The following is a 23,380-nucleotide window of genomic DNA, read 5'->3' on the forward strand; positions in this document are numbered from 1 at the left end:
ATTGTGTTGGTCCTTCACTTTCTTTCTGTGAATCAGTTTGAACCAATATGCTACCATCTGCTATCAGAAGCCAGTGCATTGCCAAAAATCCAGTCTAAAAACAGTGAAAGGTTTTGAATGGCTGAGGTCTTGTAATGAAAGAGTTAAAGAACTATTCAAACATTCGTAAAGTGATAGTTACAAAGTTGTCTTAGCAATACTACAGAAGTCCTCAGCAGTGGCATTTTTATTTGAATTTTACAAACAGACTTTTTTTTTTTTTACATTTAGCAGTAGTTCCTGAAATGCAGGCTACCGGATCTTAAAGTGTTCAGTATTGTATGGGTCCGCTAAACAGTTGTGACAGATAGGAAGGCGTTATGTACTTTGGAGCCCTCCGGGACTCTAGCCCCATGGCTCATCAGCTCCTGGATGGTCATCCAGTTATCCAGGATCTTTTTGTTTCGTTTCTTCATCATCTTTTTGTGACTGAGCTCCAAGATATTGATCTCTTTCCTGCCCTCAGCTCCACTGGCTGGCCCCTCCTTTAGACACTCGAGGCGGCTCTTTTGCATGAATTCCCTCCTCTTCCTTTGCTCCCTGGCTCGCGCCAAGTGCTGCTTCCTCTCCTCTTTGCTCCAGTAGCGGCCCATCTTCATCTCGCTCATAGCGTCGTCATCTGTGGTCATGCCTCCGCTCCTCTCCTCTCTGATCCTTAGTGCCCGCTCCCTCAGGATGCGGTCACGAGCAGGCCTCCGGGCAACGTAGCGTGTGCCGTCAGCCCTAACCTTGACCTTCCACTCTAAACGGGGTTCCCCAGGGCGTCCGTTCCGGTGCACAGGATCTCGACAGACACTGAGCAGACTCAGCTGGCTCTGGGAATACTCCAGGGATGAGTGCTGTTGTAGCAGCTGCATGTAGCTCTGCAACACAGAGAACATTGTTAGCACAGAACTGTCTTCAGAGGTGCCTCACTCAAAGGCGTATCAGCATTAGGTTGACACGTCTCTTCTTGATACACCTACCTGCAGTTGCCTGGATCCTCCCTGGCCTTGATAGGGGGTTGTCTGATAAGAACCATATGGAAGCCCCCTCCTAGAATCTCTGGTCCTCCCTTTCTTCTTACACCTCTCATCGTCTGCAGGCAGGGCAGGGTCTGATTCGGACCGGGAAGGGTTGCTCTGGTCTGGGCTGCTGGAGATAACAGAGCCTGGGTCTGCTGGTCTGCTATGACTAGGTGTACCCTGGGGCTTGGGGATATGGATGGGGCTGGATGGTGTGGAGGAAGCCAGTCTGAGGTTTTTCTGGTTGGTGATGCTGATGTGTCTCTGCAGAGAATGATCAGGAGATCTTTCCATACCTAGTGGTGTCGACCTTGCACTCTCCGCCGTGTTGTAGGCACTGGAGCTGTCCTTCTCTCGGATCCTGTCGATGTCTGACCGCTCCGGGTACTCGTGGATGTCGGCTAACCTGCCATGTCGCTTGTGTTCGTTTTTGGGGCTCCGTCCTGGCGAGCAGGACGCGGGTTGTGAGGGGTCCAGCTGGTGTGCCTGGCGGAGCTGGTGCGCCTGCATGATGCTCTGGCACTCAAGCTCAATGCTGCGCAGTTCCTCATTTAGCATCCTCAACTCCTGCTCCACTCCATTTTCTCCTCCAACACCATCTACGCCATCTTCATCCACTCCATGCTCAGTGAGACTACACTCTATACTGTGTCGAATTGAGTACACCCCACACTCGCCTCCATTCCGGATTTGACACTTGAGCTCAAGGAGTTGCTCAAAGCGATTCTCTAAACCTAGGATCCCGCCTCCACCATTGTGAATACTGACTACCCCTTCATGGCCTTGGCCTTTGGACAATGTCCTTGGACTCTGGGTGTTCTGTGGCACTACAGTCCCCCGTCTTGTGTGTGGATGCTCTGCCCGCCATCGCTCCCTCAGGCAGTGGGCTGGGGTCCTCCTGTGGAGTCTAGCCAGCAGTGGTTGGTGCTCTGGACTGTCTGTACTGCGTCCAAACCCACTGTCTTTGTCTTGATTGTTGGAGGAACAGGTGGCTGTGTCTGTTGTTATGTCTTCTTCACCTAGATGCTGGTGTAAAAAGACAATTAATCCTCTTCAAGGTCAATTTCATTCACTTGCAAGACCTTGTGTGTGTTTAAGTTCAGGATTGTGTTACACAGTGCATTGTGAAGGGAGAATGATCAGCCAAGTATCCCTAGGAATTATGTCCATATATGACAATTCTGCACCTTAGGATTTGTGTCCAATGCCAATGTTCAGTGCCATTGCAGGAAGCAGTATGCCCTACATGTAGAGAGGCTGAAAGTTAAGGTGGTTGATGTGTGTTTAGCAAGTCTGATTTTAATGCTGGAGACCAGCGTTTGCATCCCGTCATAGACCTGCAGTTAAAGCTTGCCCTTTCATTTACCATAACCATGATCTTTCCATAACCATAACCAGGTGCTTTGTTTGCTCAACCTTTACTAACCTAACCATATCCATGATATTTCCCTAACCAACATGTTGCCATGCGCAGATATTGTAAGAAACTTTAAAAAGATTGTCATTGAATTTAATCCAGGGTTTTGTAGAATTGTCCAATAGCAACGTTCTTGTGTTGGGGTTGGAATCCTGTGCTCTTGCTATCCTTCCTCCCTCCACACCTTCTTTTACAGTATTTAGTCTGTCCTTCCATCCTACCATGTAACCTCTCCTCCCACTTTCCCTGACACTTCTGCCTCTTTAATTGGACATTTTTTGTCTCCTGTGTTGATGCACTTCTCTCAGTTAACGCTCTCACCTCATCTCCCCTGTCAAATTTATGTTCCTTCTGCTTCCTCCTCTCCTCCAGGATCTCCATCTTCAGCTCATCCACGAGCTCCTGTTGCTCATCATCCAGCCATACCTCCTCCTCCAGCTGAAATCACAACATCTTGTCAGAATCCTGTCTCTGTGAGTGTGTGTGTGTGTGTGTGTGTGTGTGTGTGTGTGTGTGTGTGTGAACTCCAGACAATCACGCTGACAGTTCGAATGAAAGCAAAATGCACTTAGCAGGAAGGTCTTTGACATGACATAGGTTTTCAAGTTAGGGCAGGGGATTCTGTGTTGGTGTGTGAGTATTTACCTGGATTTCTGGTCTTGTCACCAGTAGTATGATGCTCCTTGCTTCTTCACTTGACAACAAGGCAACAGCTTTCTCTCTGTCTTGCACTTCACAGCCATTTATCTGTACATCAAAGACAAGTATAAATGGTCATGTTAAGAAGAGGGAACTTGTAGAAAGTCCCAACCACACACCCAAGAAAGGACCTGTAATTTTATCATCATCATCATCATCATCCATTTAACTGACATGAATGGAAAAGATGGATGTAATACAACTAACCATTGTTCTTCCAAGACACACCTTGACTAATCACATACTGACACCTTTTTCTCTCTCTCCTTCTTTCTGCACATCTTTCTCCCTCCTTTAGTCTCACACCTTTTTTTCTCAGATCTCTCCATCTGTCTTTCCTCCTTTCTCCCAACACTTCTTCCACTCCACACAATCCCTAGAAAAGGCATGGGTAGACTGCACATGCGGTAAGGGGAGTAAATTGCGAGTGCGTAGTTCGACCTCACAAGAGAGTCTGCTCTCAGCACACATCCAGACACACAATTAACTGTTCTCTGACAGGTGCCGTTCATCTTTTCCCTCACTAGAGTAATGGGGCTGTCAGAAGAAGATAATAGGGCCAGCAGTACAGCAGGCCCTGCTACCCACAATTATTCACACTACTACTATTACTGTAGTGTTACTACAGAAACGCTACAGAAAGAGAATGGAGGTAATCAGAGTGATACGTACAATATATATGGAGAGATGTTTTTTTATCCATCATGCTTTACATATGTTGTTTTCAATAACAGTCAATAGATTAATTTACATAAACTAACAAACATAAGAAATTTCTCATTTGTGTGAATGCCATTGCTCAGAGTAAAACATAATTGCTGTACTAGAGGATGATCCAGTTTGTGCTTTACTGCATGATCAAGTTCAACAATTTATTTTAATGCACTTCGTCTTAGTTTACGCTTTAAACGTTTTGTAATTTTCTATTTATCTTTTTAGGGACAACACACATTTTGCATGCATGCATAACGATTTGAAATAATATAGTGCCAAACATGCCATTGTTATGTAAATAAAAAACTTGGCATTGTGTGCATTTTCTTATTTGAAAAAAATGCATTGTAAGTGTGTACGGTACGTGAGGAGTACGTTGATATTAGAGATATGTCTAGTTTGTCAGTGCATATTGTCCCCCCCATACAAACAAAACCACACGACTCTGTGTTAAAATGGCCGTGTCATGCAGGAAAAGTGCCAGTGCACTAACAAAGAACTGAGAGACTCTTCAGATGCAAAGAGGTCTGTAAGCTGTCAGCACAACAGCACAACTTACAGACAGCACGGCACTGGAGGCTCAAATAGACTCTCAGGGTAAGGGCAACAGTCAATCAGAAGGAGGGCAGTCAGAGATAGAAGGTGTTTTCAATGACTTCATCAACTAGTTGGGTGAGGTCAGGCATACAAGTGTGTATTTGCATATACACACACACACAAATATGCACAAACAGAAAGAAATATGGGCTGAATTTCATAAATATCACAGCCATGGCTCACATAATAGTATTAAGGGCAAAAGTTGTATTCACATACTGTTCTGTGCAAAGGCTTTACAAGAAATAGACAACTTCTCATTAAGTCTTAACGAGGGACCGTTCACCTTAGCTAGACACACCTGGTGCCACTAATTGGTAAGTCTGGAGTCAAGAGTGCAACGCTTGACACTTTGTTAATCCTGTATTCAAGTGGTGAAACAATGGGCACTAAAACTGTTTTGTATCTGCAGTAGACTGGATACAGATAAAATCCAAAAGTAGAAAAAACTGTTCGTATACAAGGTTGCAAAATTTTAGCAGTATGTGTTTAGAGGGAACTACTAGGTGTTTTCACATAATGAGAAAGAGTAAGACTGAGACAGAGAGGAGTGATAGAGATGATGTAGTGTCTAGTATAACTGCGACTAAGGGCTTTAATTTCCCTGGTAAAACGAGGTGATTAAATATACATATGCTCGCCTGGACCGGAGACACCAGCTGCTTAGCTATCCTCTAAAAAGAAGTCTTAAGTCTTTCAAGCGGCTTGGAAGAGCTACCAAGGCACGTTTGTTCAACATAGAAAAAAGAAACAGGAAATAGGGGATTTTTTGTTTTGTTTTTTGTAAATACGATAGAAAACATCAAAGATAACCTTCTGCCAGTGATGTGAAAAATATTGAGGGTCAAACCTCTACATGTGAGTTCATAACATAACCTAGTGTGAATATACTTTGGTCTCTGTGTAGAAAATAAGCACCTGTAGAATTCGATCTCCTTCCTTGATGCGTCCATCTCTTGCTGCTATGCTGTTCGGCTCCACCTGCATAAAAGAACATGAAAATCAATGCTGACAGCCGGCCATTGTGTTTCTCTGTTTTCTCCACAAAAAACCCACTGATGTACCGCTCTCTAACCACTGCTCTCTCATCTTCGCTGTCAGGGAAAAAGTCAGTTCTTTTCCATAAAGTGAAGATGCTTATTTTCTCGCTGACAACCTCGTATTTTTCATATGATACATGTTGCATTTCACAGGTTCTTGGCACAGACATTTGTGCTTCAACCTGAGTTTAGTAGCTTGTGACTGACACTGACTGAGGTACATGCAAGTCCTTGACATATTAAAGAGTATATGAGTTATAAATGGAAAAACCCAACTAAAAGAGAAAAAAAAGTGTTTATGGCAAATACATGATTCTATTTTTGTTGAAGGAATTCACATCTCGTATTTTTCAAAATGCATCCCAGTGGATATGCAACAACACTACAAGCTCTCAATAGCCATTTCATACACTTGCATTGAAGATCAAGAGCGATAGCTACATGTGGAAATAGAGTAAGGAATCACACACTTCCCAATGTCGCAGCGATTTTATCCATACATACATTTTAATGAGGGGAATTAACATTTTTATCCTTTTATCAAACATACAAAAATAGATGCGTTCTGTCGGTGGGAGACTGCTTTCACAATCTGTTGAGGTTCAGCGGGTTTTGTATTAACATTCAGATTCTCCGTCTGGTTCAAGAAGAACAGGTGAAAACCAGAGAAATACCTGGCAGGGTTCACAGATTTATATACACTAGTGCAGCGCCTGTTCAAAATGTGCCTGTTCGGAACAGGCCGATTGCTTGGCCTCCTGTATTGCTGCTTGCAGCTTTCTCCAGAACCAATGCACCCCAAAATAACTTACAGAAGGCCCCTAAAGCACTTAATATGCAACTGTAGACTAATCTAACTTACTTGACTTGGCAACCAAGAGTGTATAATAAATATAAACACAGCAGTAACGTCTGTTAACTGGTGTTGATGTTTACGCAGTATGCTGTATTGAGGTCAACACGTATGTCGGGTGCAATCTAGCATCTACCCGTTATGCACTGCAGTTGTTAATATAGGAGTTAATATAAGTGTGCTGGCCGTCTTGGCTCACGCTGGTTCAGATTACCGAGCCTCCTAGTTTTAGTTTTATTATCCCTCTGCTACAGTAGTTAGCATGCATTAGCCCGGAGGGCTAATTTCACGTATTTACTTTTGTGACTGTCTTTGTCACCCTGAACGTATAGCAATAGTATAACAATAGTTCACACTGGCCTCCACGTTTACTACCATATGCCAGTGTGCTGCGCATGCAGGATGGACTTCTGGAGCACTGCCGCAGCGACGGAACAACAGAGACTTCTGCCTTTTTATAGATAGATGTAATTCTATAAAGACTGAAATGAGCTAAATATACTATTCTGCCATTTATATCCTTAATTACAGCATTCTACTCCTCATAACAGCTCTTACTTTTCAGTTCTTACCTTTTTTGTTCATAATGGGATTGAAACTGCACCTGCAGTTAACATTTTTCCTTTTTCAGTTTGTAGTGCTTAAAGCCCTCATAATTCCCTCATTAGTTCAAGTTTGTCTCGGAAAGTGCAATAATTTGTTTTCATTTAAAAAAAAGAAGGATCTCTGTAATATGCCCTCTCTTTATTTAGTGTGTTTGGTTTTGAGAGTGGGTACAGTAAATGTGTCATTTGACACACTGTGTGTGGGGAAAGAGACTGTTGTCACTCAGAGCTAATTAAAACCTTAAATTTAAACGAAAGAGGAGGAATGAGAACGGCAGGACGTGATTCACATTTCAAACCTGACTTCCTCTTTGGCCACGTGGGGGTCATTCAGAGTTGATACTGTATTTGACTGCAAAACACGTTTCTCTCCTTCCTCCCTCATTCAGTTCGACTTGCTCCCTTATTTCGAAAGTAAAGATGGAAATTCAAATGGGATTTCATGCCATCTTTTTTATAACTTCCTGCTCCAAAGAAACTGATCATGGGACCCTGAGTTTGATTTAACGAACATGCAGCCCTGTCTCCATCAGACAGATTATCAGTAATCAGTAATTGTGTGATTGGAAAATCAATTACCATTAAATGCTAAAAAGATGTTTTATGTGGTAACTATTTCTTCACCTTAAGTGTCAGTGTAGGAGGACCAAATAACGGGAACATCTGGCCCTACCTGGCTGACATAGATGCTGGTGTCCTCCTCATCGTCGGTCCTGTAGCACAGCGTCAAGCCAAGCTTCTCCTGGCTGTTCTGTCTGCACAGCTCCACCTCCTGTGTCACACACAAACAAACCAATAATGATTTAAACCAGAAATGTTTTCCCATGGTGCACCTGTTATGAGTGCACCTGTTTTTCCCAAGGGATCTGATGCATTCCAAAACCATATCATTTCAAACACAGAGTTTACCCATCTGTTATACAGAGCAGCTGAAACGATACCACCCATGGGAGATGAGGTCCAACTTGATTTTTATGCTCTACATCACTGTCACTAATCACTTTGGAAGTGTTTTGTTGTTCTGTAGTCATAAGTAGTGAGATTGCTTTAGGCAAAGGTGATCTATGTTCATTTTCTACTGATGTACAATTTCCAGGCAACCTTAAATGCCTACCTCTCTCTCTTTTATACAACACACACCCATTCATAGTTATATGCTTATGAGGACTGTTTCCTCATAACAATAACAACTACTGTACATGCCTTACCCCCAACATAACCAATTAGAGCACTGGTGCATTCGAATAAACGTTTAACATGATACATTTAAAATAAACGTTCCTCTTGGACATCATTTTTGTTGCATTGTTGCAATATAACAGGTTCTTGATTGCTGCAATTTCTCTTTATTTCTTTTAAACAGATTAGCTTATTTGTGACTCGTATCTTTAATGTTCTGGCTTTTAACCTGCATGAATTGATTTTTTGGCCACTTGGGGGGCAGCGCAACAAGCTGTAAACACAACACTGACATATTAGCACGGCTGACATGTCAGCAAACAGTTGTCTATTTACACATCCAGCAGGCACGGAGCATAATTAGAATTCATTTAGAATGATGATTGCGCTTGACTTTCTTTTTAGCTCTTCTTTGTGCTCCACCAACTCCTAACAGAAATTACACACACACCTGTACACACACACCTGTACACACACGCACGCACACACACACACACACACACACACACACACACACACACACACACACACACACACACACACACACACACACAAACACAAACACACACACAAACATAGCCCCAGCATGCGTCCTGTACATCAATGAAATGAAAGCCTGCCAGTATCAAACTAGACCCAGCATGTGGCAACATACAGGGGCAGGTCTTTGATGGCTATAGTGATGATATTTCACTGGCTGGTCCGTCCCACAGGAAATGTCTCTAAATTTAGACTGCCTCGCTACTGGCTCCTTTTGATTTCTGCTGTGTATAAAAGTAATCACATAAAGATAACTTAGGGGGTAATCTGTATTAACCCCTTGCTGCCAAATTCATTTCAGCGCTGTGAAGTTGTGAAAAGAGGGGAGTGGGGTAAAATGGAGGATGAAGGTTGTGGGCAAGAATTAAGTCCCAGCCCCCTTTTTCTGACATGGGAAACCACGATAGGAGAGATTGACAGGGGAAGTAATTAATTTCTGTGGCATTTAACCCCCTGTGCAGACAGCCCTGACCTTCAAAGGTTGAAGTGTGTTAGGAGTTTATAATATTCTTACACTATACGCTGGTCTGGACTACCCACACTCATCACCAGTTTAGTACACTGGCTGATTTGTACAAACCCTGACAGTGAAATAACAGCTACGTACAGTGGGATCAGACAGCGCTAGCGCCTTTATATCAGTGCACATTGGGTGGTACGCTGGATTACTGGAGTCCGTTATCGTTGTGTGAAGCCTACTAGTGAAGATGCGTTGAGCCATGGGTGCTTAAACTGTAGAGAGGCTCTATTAGTGATGATTGGATACTAATATGTGCCACAGTGGAGTTTAAATTATGGCACAGCGGTGATGTCAAAACTAATTTCATGTCGCTTACAATGCATTGTGACAATTGATGAGATTTATCGTCTTAATTTACAATATGTGGTTTCCTAATTTTAAACGGGAGAGATTGCATTTACCACATGTTACTAACGTATATAAGAAATGGAGACGTGATAAGAGTGGCATGCTGTCTTTTAGAGCCACATTAAACATCTGTTTGTAACATTTCAGTCTAATATGCATAGTTACTTCATGTTGCATTCAAAAGAAATGACTGCTGTGCCTAATGTTCATTGGCTCATTGTTTCCACATTGCAAATGATGACATCCTTTCAGCTGCCACTATTTTATAGTGACAGTCTTTACAGTGAAGTGATGATAATTTAGTCCGCCAGGAAAATAAGAGGTTTCCCAATGATACTGTGCTGCTGTGCCTTTTCAGATTTTCTCCTCTGTTTATGTGGTACTTGGTCTATGCAAACCTATTTGCATGGCGACTGACAAACTCAATAAACCATTTTGCTGGCAGGGTGGTATAACATAACACCAATAATGTCATCAGGGTTATCTTTCCTGGGTTAAAGACTGATTGATTGATTGATTGATTGATTGATTGATTGATTGATTGATTGAAGATTAAAGATAGATTTTTAACTGTAAACCTGCGTTACGAAATGGGGGTGTGGATGTTTAAAGATGAAGGCATTTATCATGCAGTGATAAAGATAGTATCTAGTTGCATCATGGTAATTGTAGCATCCAACGGTTTTGGTGCTTGGCCCATACTAGAGAGTGAAAGCCTGGATATCTTGGCCTGTGCTGCATTGGTGTTGACCATTCTTCATTTATGATTTATAAAGATTTGTACCACGTCTTTTTTTTCTTTTATCCCCTTTTTTTCCTTGCACTGACAAAGCTCAAAAAAGACTTTATTCTTGTAGCACCCCTTGCATACCAATAATTTTTTATTTTTGAGGATTAAAAAAAACAGTCTTTGATGTTTGGCACCCGTTGACAATCCATAATAAGACATGGTTTAATTTGATTAATTTGGCAAACAGCTAACTGGCTGCTTTTTGGCAGTCTGCTGCCGCTTCATTAACAGCACTGTGTAACCTGATAATCAAACAGAGCATTCATTAAAATCTGCTATTATTCCACATTACTTTGCCTGGGAAGTAGATATAAATATCCAAAAGGGCTTGCAACTGTTGAGAACATGATTAACTCAGATATCCATGACAATATTTTTAGTCTGGATATTGGAATAGGAATGGCTTGCTATTCCACTGTCAACTTTATTTTTCCTCCCTAACAATCAATATATATAAAACGGTTAGCTCTGAGACTCATTATCTACATCTACCGTCTGCTACTTGGCAATATTGTAGTTTGGTAGATTTGGCTAGAAGTAGCAGTAGTATTATGACAGCAGGAGTACCCATGTGGACAATCAGTTGGAAGTGAAGCTAAACCTGTCAGAAGTAACGTTCCTGGGAACGGCAGCCCTATTCTGTTCCATCCAAGAGGAAAGCCATTCATGTTTCAGTTAGATACACATGGATGGACAGAGGTAAGTGAGGACGGCTGATTTGATGTGTCTACATCTGGCGGGTGGGGGCTTGAGTGTGTGTGTGTGTGTGTGTGTATGTGTTGTAAAGCTGACTTTGTTCTGATACTACTGCTATTACCACACACAAGCCCTCCACCCCCCATCCCACCCCTGACACACACCGTAGATAAGGTAAGGCCACAGCTGGCAGCAGAGTAATCCTAATGACCCACAATGCAGTTCACTGAACCAGGAAGGACCTAATAAAGCAGGTGAACCACTGACAGTAGCAAACATCAGCCCATCACTGTCACCAAGCATGACCTTGAGGTCCACCATCTTAGTGGCATGATGCATCAGTTACAATGGAGATAATTGTGGGTAGACTGTATGGAGAAGTATTTTATTATGCAGTAGTAGTTTGGCAATTAGCAAATGTTAGCATGCTTACATGCTAAAGTAATGACGATGAACAGGCTTAAGTTATCTGTTTAACATCAGCATGTTAGCATTGCCATTGTGAGCATGTTAGCATGCTGACATTAGCTCAAAGAAGTGTTGTGCCTAAGGGCAGTGTCAAAGAACCTCTAGCATGAAACTGTCTCATCTTAAATATATCTACGTACGATATGTGTGTAATAAACACATGCTAAACTATACTAATAAAAGAAATGCAGCTGCTAATAATATTGATTTGTAAAGAATCACAAAGGGGCAGTGGTGGCCTCAGGGGTTAAGGAAGCTAGCTTGGGACCGGGAGGTCGCTGGTTCAGACCGGCAGGATAAATCTGGGTGGGAAAGTAAAAGAGCAGCGCTTGTCCCTCCCTCATTACCACCACTGAAGTGCCCTTGAGCAAGGCCCTTAACCCCGACCGCTCCAGTGGAGCTGCTCAGTGGCCAGCAGATCAGACTGTGGTTGTACTGTATGAATGTGTAACTGCGTGAATGTGACAGGTCATCGTTGCAAATGAGAAATTGTTCTCAATCGATTTACCTGGATAAATAAAGGTTAAAAAACACCAGACCAAAGTTTGGAAATGCAGAAGATAAGACTCATTAAATGATAATCCACCAGCCACAACTGAACATAATCAAATTCATTAATCAGTGCAAGGTCTTTACATTCTGTAACATTGGTCACCTAAACGAACAGTGAGTGCTTGCTTTTTACCACAAAACATTCACAATTTTTATTAAGCTTAAAATGGCTTTCTAAAGAGGGGACACAAATATTTCTGAAGGACAATGCATGATGAAAAGGAAACTAACAGCCTGTGAATGAAACCCAATGGTAATTCAACAGGGAGGCCTTTCAGACAGGGATTTTCTTTTGGTACGATTATATAAAGAATGTTCTTTCGGACTAAACCCAGGGTCTTTGCTATGCTACGCAGAACATTCTAAAGCGTAGATGCAGCTTTCACAAGGGTCAGACAATTTTCTTGTATTGTTGGGACTTGTGATCATCACACGCCAGGGCTGACCTTGGATTGTCTCCTGAGGTTGTGTATTACTGACACAACAGTGGCCTCTTGTCCAGCTGCATTCAGTCTAGTTGGAATAGCTTAGAAATCTGAAGCCACAGCAATGCCCAACATGCATTTATATTAGTAAGTATTGTGCTGTGCACATCCTGGGACTTCATAAGAGTCTGATACAGCATTATCACCATTCAATTTTTCATTGGAAAACTGAATACACTGTACGTATATCACTATCAATTTATTACATCCTTTTCCGCACCCATCAAAATATGGTTAAATAACAGCAGCAAAGGAAGGATAATGAATTGTCCAAAATTGAAAGGGTTCATCCTCTGGGGAGCATACGTGTTGTTGGTAAATTCCCTTTGCAACTTGCCCATTATGTTTTGATATTTCTGTTTTTTTTCTTCATTATTGGATAGCCAACAGTAGAGAGATGAAAGGAAAATAGGGGATATTTATCCTATGTGGACCATGACAATTTATACCAATCAAGTTATCTTGTTCTGGACCAAAGTTGTGGACATATTGACTGAAAGGCAAAAAAACATGTTGTACTGTGTCAGTACTTTAAAGTACACTAATACAGCAGGAAGATGCAAAACCGTACCTCATACTCATATTCTTCAGTCCTCTCCACCTCTGCTGGGATATTGGACAGGTACTCTGGACATTCATAAAACTCATGCTCCATGGTGTGGATGGAATGACAACTAGAGAGAAAAAAGAAGAAGAGATAGTTAAAGACCATTGATGTTCCCATATGTATGTGTCCTCGGGGTTGTTATCACTAATTCGAAATGAGGCCGATAAATTATTGAATGTCTTTGGCAGTGTGAGATTGATGTTAGTTTTATTAGATGCATGTTTTAAATGGCCTCTTTGAGAAAATAAAACAAAAAAAACCCATAAAATATTCTGATCTTTATCGTGTAACATAGCAGAACCCTCACATAAAAGTAGTTGTCTCATGTTGGAACAAAACTCTTAACAAGCAATGCAAACATCAACCAATCGCCATATAAAAGTCATGACCTCTTGTAAATTGTTCTGTGATAACTGCCTCTCCATAATCATTGACCCAGACCGGCAGATTTGTAGTTTTATAGGACAAATTGATTTCATCTCCTGCCCAGCAAAGCCCTATAAATAGCCACAGAATGGACGTTGCGCCAGAATGCCCGCTCTATCAGCCCATTGGCTTTTAATCGCCCAGCAAAAGCTTCCATTAAAGAAAATGGATGTAGCACACAGAAGCAATTATTGCATGCGGGGTTGGCTCCACATAATGATATCACAGGGACAAAGTACTTAGCTTTGCTAGAGGTTTCCACACTATGATACAACTACTTAATTACTACCATGAAATAACAGAGAACAACGGAGAAGCCTCAGGGAAGCTTCAGGTTTATTTGGGATGGAAAATGTATCCTTGTTCCAGTTTACAAAACATGAGGTAAACATTTTCAACCTATCCATGTCATCTCAGTGTTTCAGTAGATGGAAAACTTCTTGCAATGGCTACATCTGTATAGGAAGTGTTTGCCCCACCTGTCGGACAAAAGAAAGGGACAGATGTCGGGGACGGGCGGAGTAGCAGGCCGAAGCTTCGCCAGTGCCATGATGTGCTCGAAGGTAATGTCAGTTTGCGTGCAAACATCCACCACAGACACGTCCTGTTGCGTGCCGCTGTAGTTATGTCCAACAGCGTCCGTGGATCTGGTGGGGGTTCGCCGGAGAACCTGGACAACGATGGGGTCTCGCCTGATGGCCTCCACCACTGCCTCCTCATGGTCGACCTTGGAGAAGTTGCGCCCGTTCACCTGGGGGATGAGGAGACCAAAACATTAGGACACCCTGTCCTTCATATTGCATGTTAGCGTAAAAAAGATATCTGAATTATATTGTCAGTGACAACAATTACAGTATATACTGCCTCTTAAAAGAAGTGACTCTCTCTCAACTCTCACGCATTGGCCGTGAGACACACGCATTTGATTGGTTTCACATGCTCACACGCCACACCCACGATTTCTCATGCTGAAGTGTCAACCCGGACGGTCAAATGCCTGAAAGATGAGTTTATTTATAGATCTACCTGTTGAGCCACTCGTGATCGACTTGTTATGCTTTCTGAGACGGTGAGGGGTTCAAGAGCACTCCCTGTCTGTGGAATTTTCTAAATGTTCTCACATTTGCGATGCTACTTTACAAGCCATCCCAGGCGCATTTCCCCCCGAATTTCCCCGGCTTCATGTTTCCAGCATAAATTGATGTAGAAAAGGGTAGAAATAGATGAATACAAATTCAGTGTTTAATGCTTTCAACACAACACCTGCTTTCATAAAATGACCAAATACGTAAGTGGGGCACAGAGGATGAGGGCCAAACATTACTGGGCCTTGGCACAGAAAAAGTTTAAGAAAGGCTGTGATACAACACATGCACAAAATGAGCCATGATGTGTCTTTTGTCTTGCTGTTGGTATTTTTCAGTCTATTTTCTGCTGGACCTTGTGGTGGGGAAAGGCCTTGATTATAGAATGAATTTCCCTCACTGCCTAACCTAATGAGGTTTGGTCTTTGGGAGAACCACTGGTGTGTGTGTGTGTGTGTGTGTATATATATATATATATATATTTATTTATTTATTTTTTTTGGCTTTGTACGTGGCAAAATTTTGGTTGGCCCCACCAAATCTCACTGGGGTTTTTTGAAAAGTTGGCAGCCCTGGACTAGTCAGTAGAAAGTGAAAGGATACCTTGCCTCATTAAAGATCACAGCATTTTTTTTAACCCTCATTTATACAAGGACGATCTGACAGGCATGCATACTCTCTTCAGCAACAACCTGTTTCACATTCACACCTGGGAGCTTCATAGTACCTTTACACATCTCCTTAGTTAGGTGCTGGATAGGTTCCAGTAAAGTGATTGAAAGTTAAGTGCTTTTATAAAGGGCGCTTTGGCAGTAATTCTTGATGGAGGGAGCACATTGCATATTCTTCCATGTTTTTACCTACACAGTACACTTTGCCAGAAGGTTCAGACATGTTAACTGCTGACCAGCTACTCACAAATGCGCTTCTCTAACCTTTTGGCTGCTGCCAAATTTACACAGACTGTATAATATACTAGAGTGCAGCAGAGAAAAACTCTTTAATGAGCTCATTTTATCTTGTTCTTTTTTTTCACCAATATTCTTCTTCCAATCAATCTAACTCAAATGCATTATTTACACTGCATTCCTACCATTAAGCCCATTTGACGTAGACTAATAATAATACTGATTTAAGCAAAGGAGCAGCAAAGCAGTGGGGTAGACCGTACTCCATTGGGAAAATCAGTTTTAGCAAGCAGCGCCTACTTCATTTGCGAGATCAGAAAAGGTTGAGCCACAAGGGATTCAGTCGGGAAGAGATGTCACACTGACAGCTGTCAACGTGATAACACACACCTTTGCATTTAAGTGTAACCCAATTAGTTTAACCTCTGTATGCCAAGGCTGTGAAGTTCATTTTCAGCCTGTCACTTCCTGAAATTGATTGTTTGCATTGATTTCGGATGTCTGAGAGTGTCCGAGTGTTTGTCAAGGGCTTAAAATGTGGAAGCATATGCCTAATGTCAGCATCATTATTGGGAGAACAAATGAGAAAGATGAAGGGCTACATTCAGAAATGTCTCTTATACAAACCCCAATTCCAATGAAGTTGGGACGTTCTGTAAAACGTAAATAAAAACAGAATACAATGATCCCAAACGCTTATTGAGTGTTGTTAAAAGGAAAGGTGATAAACATGCCCCTGTCCCAGCTTTTTTGGAACGTGTTGAAGGCATCAAATGTGTGATTATATGAGTGATTATATGCAAAAAACAATAAAGTTTATCAGTTTGAACATTAAATATCTTGTCTTTGTAGTGTATTCAATTGAATATAGGTTCAAAAGGATTTGCAAGTCATTGTATTCTGTTTTTATTTACATTTTACACAACATCCCAACTTCATTGGAATTGTATATTTTAGCCTGGTGGAAGGGCTTAGCAGCAGCAAATTGGACAACATGTTTATATGTTTCATTTTTGATGTTGGTATAGGCCTGCTAAACCTTGCATTGGATATGTAAAGTGTTCCAATGGCTTTAAGTGCCCATCAGTCCATATCCTATCGCCATCTGCAACTATAATGGCAATTAACTTATGTTGGATGCAAACTGTGACCTTACTTGTGTGTTTGACACATAAAAGTTCTCCTCCACACATTAACTGCATTTTATCTTCCTGTTTGAATTTTAATCTCAGAAAAAGTTTAGAGAAAGTTCCACAACATTTTTTAGGTGTAATGAGGTCCAGATGGACACATTAATCTCCAATCAGAGGGAATGCCCTGGAAAGTAGGAAGTGATTGTGCGGGTACGCCTGCCTGTGTGTTTACCTGCTGTTCCTCTATTCAATGTGTCTGTTGATGAGCTAACTGGTGGCTGATTAATAGCCAGCATATGTGACAAAGACCGGGGATAATGGCTCAGAACGCGCAGGTTTTATGCGTGTGTGTGTGTGTGCGTGTGTGTGTGTGTGTGTGTGTGTGTGCGTTTGTGCGTTTGTGCACAACACACATTTTGTACATCATATAAACTGAATTTACTAAGCATTAGGGATAATTAAACCACAAATGAGGAAATAAAGAGGAGAAGACAAGTTAGAGAAGGGCATTAAGATTTGAGTCAGTTGAGATGTAAATTGGGCAAAATGATTCAGAATCAAAACCATTCTTATGTTTCATTGAAATATCCTCATTTTCTGTTCTGTGTTGTTTTTTCTGTTTTCTCTTATTCTGATATTATTGTTTACTCTTGCAAATACTGGGTAATACATAGGAATGGTCGAATGGGATCTTTTTCTTTATCTATATGTGTGAGTGGGCAAGCATGCATGGAAGCTATACGTGCAAGTACAATATCCGTACTGAGACGTGTAGATGTTTGTATTCCATCAATATCAAACACTAATTTCATTTTGATTACAAGTTCCCTTTCTCTTTACTGCGCTCTTGAGACCAAGCTGACAGAGACACAATATCAACTCATTACATCATCTGATATAACCCATGAATGCTCCACGAGAACACTAAAAATAGTAGTTCAAGGTAGTCCGTAGGGATGGCTGTAATGAACAATCTAGCATAGCCTTCATATACCTCTCAAGTTAAAGGTTACCATTGCCAATAAAAATGGTTCCCAGTAGCCCTAAACCAAGCTTCTCGTCTGTCCAAACACTCTTCCTTTAAAGGTCAAGGTTCAAAGTGGTGTGCTACAGATTTGGAGGGCAGAATATGCTGTATCTTATGTGTGTGTGTGTGTGTGTGTGTGTTGTGTGTGTGTGTGTGTGTGTGTGTGTGTGTGTGTCATCATCGATCTACAACCCTTACTGAAAATGTCATTTGTTATCGGCCCACTTTTTACTGTATGTTTGTTATTACACCTTGATACACTTATTGTATGTTCTTTGTCTTTTTTTAATCTAATCAATCCATGCTGGTCCAAAAAAGGCAGTGACTACAGAAACAGTAAAGTTGTGAAAAAGGCGTAAAAGGCTAAGACAGATTGGCTAGTTAGCCAAATACCTTAATTTTATGAAGGTAAAATAACTATTTTCTATAAGAAATGTCACTGTCGGATGACTCGCTTCAGAAGGGTTGAAAATTCGTAACTTTCCCTCATTAGCGTTCAGCTTAGATCATTGGCTTGGCTGCGTCATCCTTCCCAGCTCCACCCTCTTGTCCAAAAATCGTCATGTCCGGTTTCAAAAAACCAAGAGGGCAATGGCCAAATTGCCAAACATTATGCTTTGTAATGGTAGTCGACAAACCAATCAGTGATAATACATCCATTATTTCTACAGTTTATGCAATAAAGGCACCTTTAACTTCTAAGATCACACATATATCAAACAGCAAGGCCCTGCTACCAGCTATTAATGTCACATTTTGCTGCCTGTGATGCACCAATTACACACATCAGTGACTATACTGGGTTACTAGTGGGGGGTGGAAAAAGGGAGAAAAAATGTTGGGGAGGGGGGGGGGTTTGTTGAATACAAAGTAGAGTGATAAGGAAAGCCCAGAGATAAGTTTGTGTGTGTGTGTGTGTGTGTGTGTGTTTGTGAGTGTAAATGTGAATGGGTGTTGCGCAGAGATAAGAGCGTGATGGAAACCACTCAACCTCACAGCTAAATCTGACAGATATGGTGACATTGTGAGCAAATGGAAGCGGACACACACACACACACACACAGTTTAAACATTACATCAGCTTCCTACAGACTTAAAACAGCTCTACAATGCAGTTGTTTGCATTGTATAGCATGTTTGACCGAATAATGGCAGTATCTCATACTGAATAGGCTTACAATGGACCACGAAACAATAAGCTGCGAAAGACCCCCTGCCTATTCAACACCAACCTCGTCTGCCTCTGAGGACGCACAGCGCACAACACCAGCAGCAAGCTTTCTCCTATAAATCCCCCAGATCATGATTTTTGTGAACCTCAGCTCAATACAAGTAAGATTGTTTTTACATTGAAATTGGCATATTGTGATGAGTGAGGAAGCGCAGGTGGTGTGTTTCAATAATCTGTCAAATCTCATTTCTCTTCCTCCTTCAGCTGCATTGAAATGATTCAGGAGGCCACTCTCATGTGGCAAGAGCTCACTGTCATAAATGTCTCATTTCAATAATAAAAGTCTCTGACATGCAATATCACCTAGTGCAGCGGAGGCAAAGAAGATGATGGTTTCATAAATTTGAGTGGCAGGCTGTGCAACTGGTGGGCCATGCTCGGTCAACTGAATCGCATTGACCCTTGCCTTGTGCGGGATGAGAAAACCACAATGCCATTGATGCATGTGTGACAAGCACCTAGGGCAAGCTAGCAAAACAGAAAGGACAGGGTTGAAATAAACCTTTTTCCCTATTCTTCAAACTGTGTCTTTCCAAAACATTCTACTACAGCTAAAGTTCAACATTATACAATAACTCTAAACTATCTGACCTCTAACTAATCTAAACTAGGATTTAGAGGCAACTTCAGGCAGCTAGTTTGGTTAGCAAGTTGCCCCGTAAGTAGTTCCCTATGCAGTTAATCCAGGGTGCTAATTTCTGTGATTACTTTTGATTGGACTCACAGGCAAGTAATTTTTATAAATGATTTATCTAAAACTGAAGTTTGTTTGAGAAGCTTTTGGATGTTTGCACTGCTTGCTCTGACATTTTAATTTTTTTGTTCAGAATTTACATTTCCCTAATTTTCCTCAACAAAGGTGGCGAGTGCTATGTTTGCACCTCCCATTGTTAGCTAGTTGCTAACTTGAAAAATCCAGATTTTCTCTAAATTACATAACTTTTGAAAGATGACATTCTACTTTTTCAAACTGTAGACATCAGGGAGGTATAGTTTTCTTATAACTTTTAAATTGTGCTCTGAAGTCAAAAAACTGGGAAAAAAACTCTTATATTAGGCTACTTCTCACTCAGGCTACTGTACAATTACAGCACCTGTCATTTCAAAGGATATAGAGAATCCCTTAGCTTTGTGTAAAATGTGGCTAAGAGTGGCTAAAATATATAATTCACTACAATTATAGCCGAGTAAATGACTGGGGGTAAATGACTGCTGTCATGCTAACTCTGAGTCGAAATGCTAAATTTAACCCTATGTAACTCTCCTAACTGTTCCATTTTCTTCAGAGTTTAACAGATTAACTTCAGCGCAATAGAAAAACCCTGACTCAACTTAAAAGTGCATGAGGAGTTAGTGAGATTTCACCTCTGTTTTGCATTTTCAGCCTGGAATGTTTGTCTTTCCCAATCAGAAACTGTTCACTATTCATTGTAACGCTCCGCTGTTTTACATTTCTGTATCGCACCAATTAATCAAAGTGACAAGGTATTTAATGAGAGGCAATTAGAGTGTTAACCAAAATGCAAATCAGATAGAGAGAGTGTGGAAGGGGATGCGAAAGATGTGTGTTTGTGTTGGTAGTAGTAGTGGCAGCTTGTGATGTGCATACATATGTGTGTATTTGTGTATGTGTGTGATAAGCTATGGCAATGGGTTCAAGGAGATTTTCACTCAGTGCTCCTATTAGGACCCTTATTCACCAAATGCAGTTCAGTTTTTCCTGCCTGTGTTTATGTGCTCGTCTGCACCCATGATTGCATCTATGTCCACGCCTGAGAGTGTCTGTACAAGTTGTAATGAGTGTCCTTCACAGTTTTTCATAGACATGGGCTCCTGCACAACAGGCAAAAACAACCAATTAGTTCTGCATGGAGGAAGACCACATGACAACATGAAAGGTGGATTAAATAGCGGCTGTCGGGACGGATGTTAAGTAGCCTGCTCAGGTCAATCCCTTCTACATCACACAGTATCTGTGTTTTCTCTTGGAATCGCTCTTCACAGTTCTGGCTGGTTTTAGCTTTTAGATCTTAGCTTCAGAGGGAGCATTAAAAGTTTAAAATGTATGAACTTTTAGCAAAAGAGGGGTGTGCATAAAATGGCTTTTCACAGGCTCACAGCAACAACAGAAATCAGTGCATTTCACATGTCCCTGTTCATTAATATCTAAGTAACAGGCTGGTGTTCCCGTCCTTCAACTGGTTATCCTGCATTCAAGCCCCTCATCATGAAGCATTGGCACTGCTGAAGTGTCCTTCAACAAGATCGACTTTGCTGCTCTGCAGCTGATCATACGCTGCTACCTTCCAATGGAGGGCTAAAACAAAAGATTACTTCCAACATTTCCCAGAATTTTCAGACAATCTTCATCCAAGCCAGAATTCGATTTTGCCCCCTTTGATGTCTTGTCACTACATCATCGCTACGCCCAATTGTCCCCCATAAAATCATGGTTGGGATATCAATGCTGGCAGCCTTCTCATGTTTTACATTTTATAAGCTGTATCAGCATGTATTTTGTGAGTTAGCCAAATTATGAAGTTACTGTTTGCTATTATCTGATAAGAGAGTGGAATAAAACAAGCAATCCTTTAAAATTTTTAAATATCAAAATTATACAAAGACCAACAGAGGGATGAGTCAGTAGGTCAATAAACCATGTAGAGCTAGCTGCCTGTGCACGCCATTTTCATTGTCACGTTAGCTAGGTAGCAGTCGAGCACTGACCAACAGCTAATGCAAGTAGACAGTAAAAAATAGTTGGAATCCCTCAGTTACTCTAAGTACATTACATTAATATTTTAATCACCGTAATTAGGATCTCCAGTCATTTAGAGCTGAGCAGCAGCTTGTTCTGTCAGTCCGTAAAACTATAACATTCGCTAATGTTAGCTCAGCTAAAGTGGAGACAGAGATGTCAACAACAGCAATATTGGATATGTGACTTCAGCAGTTTGTCATTATTCCCAAAAGTGGGAAAACTACATATCCATCACTTAATATAATCCGATCGCTATCCATGGTGCTGAAATATGCTCTAAAATAGATACAATGAAAGCACTGCTCTCTCCAAGTTGTGCATTACATGCAAACATTAGACACTGTGAATGTGAGAGAGAGAGAGCTACATGTCTGTTTAAACAGTTTTCAATAACATAGTAGGTCCTTGACGCCATGTCACATTGCCATACCTTGACTTTTGCTGAAACATACCCCCTAGATGGAATACTGATGGGTCCATATGACCCCCGTGGAGTCAATACCTGACTCAAACACTACTGTTGTTTACCCGTTTCTGCATTTGAATGTTGGCAAAACAAGGTGAGATAACATGAGCACCATTGCTTAAAATATGCAACGAAAAAATTATATTAATCTTTTATGGCAACGTGTATATCTATTGTCTTTAAAATGACTGGAATGGATTTTTGATTTAATTTTATTAGTTATTTTTATTTCTCTCATTCTCCTGTATGTGGAGTGTTTTTCTTTGTCTTGCTGTCAATGGTTTATTTCCCCTTTTGTCTGGCATTGTCAATGTAAGTTAGCCCATTTAATTTAGATCCAGTGGGTAAAAAACACTGCATATTGCCAAAGCACATCAGTCTCTGTTTCTACAGTACCTGTGTGTTTTTGTGTGTCTCAAGGGTTTTCTCCTCTCCAGCTCTTCACGTCTATCTTTCCTCACCCCAGCATGACAACACCAGCATTAGAAACATGCATGCAGGCATCAGAGACTGTTGACTTGTGACTGTCATTCCAAGCAGCCATTTCTGATGTAAGTGGTGGGAAATCAAAGGTTATCATCTGTCAGTGAATGCATTAAGAACCATCTCATTTCCTGCTCTTTGTACCACTTCCACATGCAAGGCAGGCTTCCTTTCAATTAGGCTTCATGAATACAGATACTTCTCATTGGTAAAACCTTGGAATGAAACATGATTTGTCTTGTATTCTGCTTTTTGGAATTAAAATATGAGCATTTTCTTTTATTCATAAGACATCCACAGCAGCATATGTGCTAGTGATACTTTCAAGAGAAAAAAACAACCTCCTACTGTATCATCACTGAAGTAATGGAAAGCAAATGAAGTCCAATTAAAAAAATGTCTTTATGCGACTAAAAACCCAATAGCAAAAGTCAAGAGGTTTGCTTCACATTGCCTAGTTTAATCCACAATCTTATCAACATCTACTGTAGCCTTGCAGTTTTCTTCATTTTCTCACATAAAATGACAAATGCCTTCTGCTTGGTGGGCTCATGCATCATGGTAGGGACAATGTGTCTGTGTTTAACTAATAGGATCTGTGTCCTCAAGCAGCCAGTGATGGCACGGGTTATGACAAACTGCATCAACAAGACATTCATTACCCTCAACATCCTAGCAACCAAATCACAATTACCCCCATCCACGAG

General features: G+C 41.2%; 1 protein-coding gene across 1 annotated transcript in view; it reads right to left on the reverse strand.

Annotated features, from left to right (window-relative positions):
• Window positions 1–223: 223 nt before the first annotated feature.
• Window positions 224–23,380, reverse strand: part of pdzrn4 (PDZ domain containing ring finger 4) — a 37,064-nt gene continuing 13,907 nt past the window's right edge. Inside the window, exons 2-9 of the mRNA XM_039791123.1 lie at window positions 14,059–14,330; window positions 13,118–13,220; window positions 7,642–7,740; window positions 5,389–5,451; window positions 3,106–3,207; window positions 2,782–2,898; window positions 1,005–2,069; window positions 224–902 (exon numbers count right to left, since the gene is read on the reverse strand). Of these exons, the coding sequence (XP_039647057.1) occupies window positions 330–902; window positions 1,005–2,069; window positions 2,782–2,898; window positions 3,106–3,207; window positions 5,389–5,451; window positions 7,642–7,740; window positions 13,118–13,220; window positions 14,059–14,330 (2,394 nt within the window). The 3' untranslated portion in view covers window positions 224–329. The remainder of the gene's footprint in view (window positions 903–1,004; window positions 2,070–2,781; window positions 2,899–3,105; window positions 3,208–5,388; window positions 5,452–7,641; window positions 7,741–13,117; window positions 13,221–14,058; window positions 14,331–23,380) is intronic.

Source organism: Perca fluviatilis, chromosome 23 (assembly GCF_010015445.1).
Source record: "Perca fluviatilis chromosome 23, GENO_Pfluv_1.0, whole genome shotgun sequence".
Taxonomy (NCBI): Eukaryota; Metazoa; Chordata; class Actinopteri; order Perciformes; family Percidae; genus Perca; species Perca fluviatilis.